Here is a 9793-nt window from a genome sequence, read left to right as displayed (position 1 = left end):
ATTTCGATGTCAAAGAGACCCTGTTCCACTTCAATGCACGTCTCTAAGGCAGCCGTTATTCTGAGTCCTCCTGCTTGAATTTCCTGGGTGGGGAAGCAATACCCTAGATCTCCTTGCTAACTCCACATCTGCAGAGCAGAAGGGAAATCTTGAGCCACCGCTGCCGTGGAATCATCATGGCAAAGAAAAGGAAACGTCTATTCACACGCGAAAAGCAAAGAAAACGAAACACTCCCTCTCTTCCAGGTGAGGCAGCAGCATCCATGGCTGTTTCTGAGGATCCCGTGCAGGATCTCTTCCAGGAAGCCACTTGCCCCATCTGCCTGGATTGTTTCAGGGATCCAGTGATCATCCCGGAGTGCGGGCACAACTTCTGCCGATCCTGCCTGATCCAATGCTGGGAGACATCCGAGGGAGAGGCTTCCTGCCCTCAGTGCAGAAAAATCATTCAGCACAGGAATCTCATCCCCAACCGGCCGCTGGCAAATGTTGTGGAAAAACTTACAGCCGGGAAACTCCAAGTTGAAAAGGGGTCTAAAGGAAAGGGGAGAGTCTGCAAGAAGCACAAGGAGCCCCATAAGCTCTTCTGCAAGGAGGAGGAAAGCCCCATCTGTGTCGTGTGTAATGTATCCAAGAAGCACAAAAGCCACGAGGTGGTTCCTCTGGAGGAGGCGTCCCAGGAGTACAAGGTAAGAAATCTCTCTGGATTTCCTTCGGGGATGATGAGGGTGAAATAGCTACGGAGAAGGGCGTCTTGCAAGAAAACGTTTTAATGTGTTCTTCCCTCCAGCAGCCAAAGAGTCACTCGCCAGCAAGTGCTTTTGTGCAGCCTTCGAAAACTAAACTTCTGGAACTCTTTTCAATAAACCTTTTGGAGGATTACAGTGCCCCCAATGCCCCCCTGCAGGAGTAACTCACCCCCAGTTCATGCTCTGGTAGCAGCTCTCTTAGGAAAGGGCTGGGGTGGGGCAATGGAGGTGGGAGGGATAGAATCATAGAATCCTAGAGTTGGAAGGGACCCTGAGGGTTATCTAGTCCAACCCCCTGCAATGCAGGAATTCTCCCCACAGCCATCCCTGGTTGGAATCGAACCAACCTTCTGGTTAACAGCCAGACACACGGACACATTGTGCCACAGGCTCCCTGGATGAAGAAGGCAAAGACCCCAGACTTGGGGGCAGGGAGCAAGCATATGAATCAACATTACTGTTATTATGAATATTAAATTCCAATAATGAAAAAAGCAACCAAACTTCGATTTTGTTTTGTTTTCAGAATCAGATCAGCAGCTGCCTACACAATGTGAGGAAGGAAAGAGAGAAAATTCTGGAATTTAAAGCAAACGCAGAAAAAGAAAGTCAAGACCTGCTTGTAAGCATCATTGTTGTTTTTAAGGTTTTCTGCGGGGAAAATGAATATGGAATAGAAAAAGCAGTTTCTTTTTGAGCAGCCAAATTTCCCACAGAGCGTGAAAGACCATTTAAAGGAGGGGGTTGGCTTGTAAGTATTTATCAAGTTCTTTCTCTGCTGAATATGTCAGAAGTGGCCTTCCAAGGAAATTTGGATAACTGGCATCTTCATCCTGCAACAGCAGACTAAGTGCCTGATATTAGCCCACTGTTCTCTTGTTTCGATCTCCTTGCTGCAGAAACAAACAGATGCAGAGAGGAAAAAGATGGTGGCTGAGTTCAGGCGACTGCGCCAGTTTCTGGAAGGACAAGAGAAACGTATTCTGGCCCAGATGGCAGATATAAAGAAGGAGATTGCAGCAAAAAGGAAGGAGCACCTGGCCAGACTATCTGGGGAACTCTCCTCTCTTGACAGTTTCATCCGGGAGATGGAGGAGAAGCTTCAGGAACCAGCCAGTGAACTCCTGCAGGTGAGGCCTGGTCTTGATCCGAGAGGGTGAAGTGTGCTGCTTCAAGCTACAGGCAGGAGTATAACATGTCTTAGCCCCCACCCCCAAAGAAAGCTGCTGTAAAGAAAACAATAGGTACATGAAGGGTGAAAGGCCTGGGGTCGCAGAAGGGGTCCTGCTAGATCAAACCACAGGCCCCTTCATTCTAGCATTGTTTTCTTGCATTGGCCAACCAGAGGTCTCTGGGAAGCCTTAAGAACCAGTAGCGCTCTGCCCTCCTCTGTTTCCCTGCAAGTGGAACTCAGCTGCTTAGTATTGATAACTGATTGGGGGTCATCCGGAGTTTTGGAGCACATTGTCAGCAATATGCTCGTGACTCTCCTTTACATCTCCAGGAGAGGCAGTGGAAATGATGGACCAGTGTCTTGCCTCAGTAATGGACTGGATGAGAGCCAACAAGCTGAAGCTCAATCCAGATGAGACCGATGCACTGCTAGTGGGTGGTTCCCAAGACCGGATGGGTGGGAGATGGCCTGCTCTTGATGGGGTTAGACTTCCTCTGACGGAGTGGGTACATAGCTTGGGGGTTGCACATGGGGCTGCCTCTGAAGACAATTTGGATTATTTGATTGCTCTTGTTTTTGTTTTTATTATGAATTTTATGTTTTTATATTGTGATTTTATTTTGTGAACTGCTCAGAGACCTGCAGGTATAGGGTGGTATACGAAATCGATGACAACAACAAACAACAACAACAACAGAACAGGCTCCCCTTACATCTTTCTTTCTTTCTTTCTTTCCCTGCAGGATATCAGAAGCTTCTTGCACAGGTAAGTGATGGAAAACCCCTGCCTTATTATGATGCTAGGAAAGTTCCTCTTCCACAGGTGAGAAACTCTGTCTCTAGTTCACAAAATCACAGACAAAAATAAGGACATATTTTTGTGGTAGCTATTGGTCCCATCTACATTCACAGACAGGAAGCTGTTCCGACCCAATATCTATGAAGGTCCTTCTCTGTGATGGATTCATTTACTCTGCCATTGATACCAAAAGGGGGGACATCCCAAAGGTGTTTGTAACTTCACTATAACTTACCCTTAAATATCCAGTGTATTCCAGGCTCCTGCAGGTTCTTCCTCAGACATAAGAATGTGAGGAAGGGCCCTGCTGGATCCGGCCAGTGGCCCATCTAGTCCAGCATCCTGTTTACACAGTGCTTAACCAGATGCCAATGGGAAACCTGTGAGCAGGATCCGAGCCCCAGAGGACACTCCCCTCTGGTGGTTTCAGAGGCACCACTGCCTTGGACCCAGCCATCGTGAATTGTAGCCGCTGACCAACTTCAGACACTCTTTTTTTTTAAGTTGATTTTTATTATTATTTTTCCTTACATCAGTATAAATCAACACAGTACAAACACAAAATTATAAATCAATCCCATAAATACACCAACTAAATGCACATTCTCTTAAAACCGTTCCGCCGAACTTGACTTCCCCTTTACATCGTTTTGGTTTTATTTGGTCAAAATCTTAATTATCCGCTTTTTTTACCTTCTTTACACATTATATCATCATACATAATCCTATCTTCTAATCAAACCATATTTTAACAGTTGTAGATATTATGTCAATCCTGTAAGTGATTTTACCATATTACAATGCCTTCTAAGATATTCCCAGAATTTACTCCACTCCTTGTAGGTCTTTTGGTCTTTTTGCTCTCTTAACCTTCCGGTCAGCCTGGCTAGTTCTATATATTCCGTCATCTTTCCTCTCCACTCTTCTACTGATGGTATTTCTGTTGTTTTCCATCTTTGTGCAAGTAGGATTCTAGCCGCAGTGGTGGCATACATAAATATTTTTACATCCTCTTTTTTGATTTCATTCCCTATTAAACATAATAGAAACAGTTCTGGCTTTTTAGGGAATGTGTACTGTAACATTTTTTTGATCTCGTTATATATTAATTCCCAGTACGGTCTCACTTTTTTACATTGCCACCACATGTGGTAAATATCGCCCATTTCCTGCTTGCACTTCCAACACCTTTTGTCCTTTATTTTATAGATTTTTGCCAGCTTGACTGGAGTCAAGTACCAAAGATACATCATCTTCATGATGTTCTCCTTGAGTATCGTACAAGCAGTGAATTTCAGATTTTGGTTCCAAAGTTTTGACCATAAATCTATTTCAATATTATGGCCCACATCCATGGCCCATTTAATCATTGCATCTTTGGTCTCCTCGTCTTTGGTGTTCCATTCTAGAATGTAATCATATGCTTTTGATAATAATTTCTTATCCCTCCACTATGTCTAATTGAAATTTTGATTTACTGTTATTAAAGCCACTTTTTTTATAATCTTCTTTAAACAGGTCCCTTATTTGGTGGAATTGGAGCCAGCTTGTCATTTTACCTTTCAACTCTTCGTATGGTTTTATTTTCAATTCATTTCCAGATCTTACTATTATTTCCTCATATGTCAGCCAGTTGGCTTCCATATTTTTTTCCTTTATTGTCAAAGCTTCCGTTGGAGATAACCACAATGGAGTTTTCCTTTCTAACAAAGTTTTATATCTCTCCCAAACCTCGTATATTGGCCTTATCAAGACATGTGACAAGAAACCTCTATGAGCTCTAACTTTATCATACCATAGGTACGAGTGCCACCCGTACCTATTATTAAATCCTTCCAGATCTAAGAGATCTGTGTCCTTCAACACCATCCATTCCCGAGCCCATACCAGGCAGGCCGCCTCATAATATGTTCTTAAATCTGGTAGGGCGAAGCCTCCTCACTCTTTTTTATCTATCAGTAATTTGTGTTTTATTCTCGGAGGCCTCCCCTGCCAGATAAATCTTGAGATCTTTTTCCTCCATTGATCAAAATAAGTCGTCCCTTTAATTACCGGAAGCATTTGAAAAAGGAAGAGTATTCTAGGTAACAAATTCATCTTTATCGTGGCTATCCGGCCCCATAGTGAGAGATTCATATTTTTCCAACTTTCAAGATCTTTATCTAACTCCTTTCCCAGTGCCTCTTAATTGTCATTGAATAGATTTATATTCTTAGATGTTAACCACACTCCCAGATATTTAACCTTTTTTACTGCCATGATACCATAATTATTCTGTAGTCTCTCCACCTCTTTTTTGCTTAGATTTTTAACCAACATTTTCGTTTTTATAGTGTTCAGTTTGAAGCCCGCGAGATTACCAAATTCATTTAACTCTTTCAGAACCTCTTTCATACTATCTTGTGGGTCCGCCAGCATCAGAACAAGGTCGTCGGCAAAAGCCTTTTGTTTAAATTCCTTCCGCCCTACTTTTATTCCTTTTATACTCTTGTTTTCCCTTATGTTTTTCAATAACACTTCCAATACTGAAATGAATAACAAAGGTGACAAGGGGCAACCTTGTCGAGTGCCCTTACCAATGCTCAATTCCTCGCTTAACACTCCATTTACTATCAATTTAGCTTTTTGTTCTTTGTAGATAGCTCTGACCCCTTTCAAAAAAATTTCTCCCACACCCATTGCCTCCAATATCCAGAGATATTGTCGAACGCCTTCTCAGCGTCGACAAAAATTAAGGCAGCTTGTATATCAATTCTTCTATCTAAATATTCAATTACATCAATCACGGTTCTTACATTATTTCTCATTTGGCGCCCAGGCAGAAATCCCGATTGATCTTTGTGTATAGTTTCATTCAGTACCTTTTTCCACCTGTTTGCCAGAATGTCTGCGTAAATCTTAAAGTCCGTGTTAAGCAGCGAAATAGGACGATAGTTTTTAACATTCATCAAATCAGTATCTCCTTTTGGGATCAGTGTAATGAAGGCACTTTTCCAAGAGTTCGGAATCTCCCCCCTTCTAAGAATATCGTTCATTAATTTCAACAAAGTCACTGAGAGCCGCTGAGAGCCTTGTCCTCCAGCCTCAGACACTCTTGAATTTTGAGAATCTTCCATGTTTAGAAAATATTGCTTTGACTGCTAATATTTTCTCCATTTTTAAAATATAACCACTGTGCTAAAATACATGTATAATGTTAATTGTAAAAGCCATTCTAAAGCATTCTGAACTTCCTTATGTTTCAGAAATGCACATACCAGTTCTATTTTATTTTGCTCATTAATCACTTGAAATCAGTGGCAGAGCTTCATGCTCCGGGGGCGGGGCTGGCGCCCGTTCTGGGGACGGGGTGCGCCTCCCGGACCTGCGGGGTGCATCTCCCCGAAGGGCTGACACGTGTTTTTTTTGGGGGGCGGACGCCCACGATGGTGCCCCTTGGAGCTCGCTGCTCAGGACAGCCCTCCCCCACCGCCCCCTATCTTCCTGCGCCCCTGCTTGAAATGCTTCTCTAAAATCGGTGTAGTCCTAAAATCTCCACGTAGGGATCCAGTATTGCTCACTTTCATAAAAAAAAATTGCATATATCTGCCTTTTGCCTTCAACCTCATATTCATATATTTCCTTCAGTATATTTTGGAAGGAGGTGCTTGTTGGTTTTCCTTCAACTTGTTAGGTGATCTCTAGATGCTCCCTTTTGCCATAGGAAAAACCCTGCTCCCAAGTCTTCATGATATATCCATCATGCCTTTATTATCAGAATGAGACACCTGCCTTGTCAGAAAGCTCCTTGCATTGGAAGGATGGTGGCTTGACTTTGTTCTTCTCCTCCCAGGTCTCAGGCGAAGGAGAACTTTGAGGATCTTCCTGTGGCTTTTCCTCCTGCCTTGAAGTGGAGGATTTGGGATTTCTGTGATATAAATCCCTTCCTGGAGGGAGTCATGAAGAGTTTCAGAGGTAATGAAGAAGGGCTGAAAATATTTTATACTGGAAGTGTTAATGACAGGCTCCAGGTCATTAGCAGTGCCAGGAAAATGGAGGGTTTATTTATTTATTCTTTTTCAATATCTAGAAGTCACACTTTCCTATATAGATGACTCACAATGGAAAGAGGAGGATAAACCCTTCTTGCTGGGCTCTGGAAGCTCTTGTGAGATCTTGGGGGAGCCTCCCAGATTCCAGTCAGCAAAGTAAAGGGCTTGAAAGCTCTTGCCACAAAGGGTTTGGCCACCACGCAAATCACTTTTAAGACCTCTGTCATGATTACTGGGCTCAGAGAGGCTCCTGCGATATTTCATGGGGCCATCTTGAGATCTCAGGTGGCAGGGGTGATTCCGGGAGTCGTTCTGACTTTGCATGATTTTCCTTTATGCACAATCCCCAGGAATGTAACCCACCCTTAAGTTGTGAGTTGTCTGTAAAAAATTGTACTTGACCACTTCACATCGCTCAGCCAGGCTCCGGGTGCTTTCACACATCTCACTTTTTGGGAATTTCTCCTATTCCTTTGGCCCTTAGATTGATGTAAGGAGAAGGAGGAAAGAAGGGGTTGCTGTCCCAGAAGCAGAAGGGACTGGGGTTGAGGCATCCCATCCTGGAACAGGGATGTCTGGATCTTCTTGTCGATGGGGAGATCTTCTGGGGGTCCTGCTCCTCCAAGATTTGGGCAGGCCTAAACCTTGACATCACCCCTGCCCTGGTTATGCAGGGATAGCCTGCATGGTGTATTACAGATAGTTTTAACTGCAACACCCATAATCTCCAGCTGGCGTGGCCAGTGGTTAGGGAAGATTGGACTTGTAGTCCACAATACCTGGCTACAATCTCAAGAGCTCATATTGTTGTTGACAGATTTGTTACCTGAATGATGGTGTGATCCTAAATCTCTGTTCCTTTTTCTCTTCCAGACACTCTGGAATATGGACTTCAGCTGCGAAAGGGTACATTGAATAATAATAATAATAATAATAATAATAATAATAATAATAATAATAATAATAATTTATACCTCGCCCATCTGACAGGGTTTCCCCAGCCATTTCGGGTCAAACATTTCTGGGCCCTTTTCTGTGCCCAATCTCAATCAGACACAGGGGTGGTGTGAAGTCAAATGCTCCTGGCACATGAGGGAGAAATATCCCTTGGAGCCATACAAGATCCCAATCTCTTTGTGGAGAGTTTATGTAAGAGTAAGATGTCATGGTGGGAAATGCATAGCTCAGAAAATGGCTTAAATGTGTTAAGTGCTTCGAACACTTGAAAGAACTGCAAATGTTTCAAGAATCCTTATTTAGAAGTTGACGAACATCCCTGTCTCGAATGCAAAACCATGGAGTCCCTGTTCATTTCAGAGGGGATGCTATTTCTGTCACGTGCCTAAAGAAAAGTCAGATCCCCAGTTGACATTGTTTCTCTTCTCTTTCCTCCTCTGCCCCCACAGAAAACGTAACTTTGGATCCAGACACAGCAAATCCTATCCTTATCCTGGCTGAGGATCGAAAGAGTGTGAGACAGGGAAAAGTGCGTCAAGCCCTGCCAGACAACCCTGAGAGATTTGACACACATGACATTGTGCTGGGATGTGAGGCGTTCAAGGAAGGCAGACATTTCTGGGAGGTCACTGTGGGAAGAGAGGAGGGGTGGGGGGTGGGGGTTGCCAGAAAGTCTGTGAAGAGGAAAGGCAAATTAAAATTTAATACTATGGAAGGGATCTGGGGTTTGGGGAAGTGGAACGGTGGGTACAAGTTCTGCTCTCCCTTTAAGGCCCCTGTTCCAACTGAGGAGGCCAAGAGGATCCGAGTGACCCTGAACTGTGAAGGGGGACGGGTGTCCTTTTATGATGCTGATACAGCAGTCCTTCTCCACTCATATCCGGCAGCCTCCTTCTCGGGAGAGACCCTCCAACCCTACTTTAACGTGACGGATAAAGGGAACCTGAGCCTCTCTTGACTGAAGGTGCTGACAGACAAGCGTATATTCATTATGCACAGGCTTCACTGAAAACCTTCCTCAGCCTCAGTCCTGCTCTCGGATTCCATTTTCCTTCGCCAAAACCTCCACTGGCCAGGGAGATGGAAGTTCCAAAATCACTTTTGTTGCTTCTACTCAGGGAAGCTTATGTGGCAATTCAGCAAAATCTCCATATCCCAAGAGACTGGTTTGTTAGTTGAGTAAAGGTAAAGGACCCCTGGATGGTTAAGTCCAGTCAGAGGCGACTCTGGGGTTGTGGAGCTCATCTCGCTTTCAGGCCGAGGGAGCCAGCGTTTGTCTGCAGACAGCTTTCTGGGTCATGTGACCAGCATGACTAAGCCGCTTCCGGCAAACCAGAGCAGCGCACAGAAATGCCGTTTACCTTCCCGCCAGAGTAGTACCTATTTATCAACTTGCACTGACATGCTTTTGAACTGCTAGGTGTGCAGGAGTACAGTTGCCCAAAACTCACATACAACTTACTTGCATAATTGCAGCCTGAAGTGCTTCATCATAACACAAATTAATAAATAGAAAGAGGGCGAGAGACCAGGGAAAACTGTTTAAAGGGATTGTGTGAAATCTCGCAAGAGTCTCCAGGGCCAAAAAGCAATGGGGGGGGGCTTTGGCAGTGGGGAAAAGAGTTTCTAAGTCCACCTTGCTCCCCTGCCTTTAGAAAGGTTGCATAAAGCTCTCAATATCTTTGGCTTCAGACAAGTAGGCAAGGTTGCTTTGGGGGCATTTTCCCGGGTCGATTGCCTTTGCATGCTGACCCCAGGAACATAACTCCCACATAGGTTTTGGGCCTCTATGTAACAAAATCCCCTCTGACAGTGAAGAGCCTCTGTCAGAAGTTCTGAGGAGAGAACAGAGACAATCTAGAGCAGGTTCGGGTTTTGCTAAATTAGTAGCGTGAGAAACCATCAGATTGCTTCTTCACACAATCAGCTCTAGGACAAGCAATTAACACTGGGCAGAAAGCCAAGGTCTACTTCTGCCTTAGTAACTGCACTCTCATTGGTTGGGATCAGCACTGTGACCTGTTATCAGAGAAAACTAGCACAGTACGTGGTGTGGTGAGTGTGGTCAGTGTAGGAGGAGAGG

General features: G+C 44.3%; 1 protein-coding gene across 1 annotated transcript; it reads left to right on the top strand.

The window, feature by feature from the left end:
• Window positions 1-8810, top strand: LOC148687058 (E3 ubiquitin-protein ligase TRIM11-like). Its single transcript, XM_088663580.1, has 7 exons — window positions 1-689; window positions 1276-1371; window positions 1649-1879; window positions 2667-2689; window positions 6555-6676; window positions 7627-7659; window positions 8160-8810. Exons 1-7 carry the CDS (start codon window positions 177-179, stop codon window positions 8666-8668), a joined length of 1527 nt encoding a protein of 508 aa, XP_088519706.1. The 5' UTR covers window positions 1-176; the 3' UTR covers window positions 8669-8810.
• The last annotated feature ends 983 nt before the right edge of the window (window positions 8811-9793 follow it).

The sequence above is a fragment of the Zootoca vivipara genome, chromosome 2 (genome assembly GCF_965207765.1).
Source record: "Zootoca vivipara chromosome 2, rZooViv2.hap1.1, whole genome shotgun sequence".
Lineage (NCBI taxonomy): Eukaryota > Metazoa > Chordata > Lepidosauria > Squamata > Lacertidae > Zootoca > Zootoca vivipara.
Note: the sequence above shows the minus strand (reverse complement) of the source record. Positions and strands in the feature narration are given on the sequence as shown.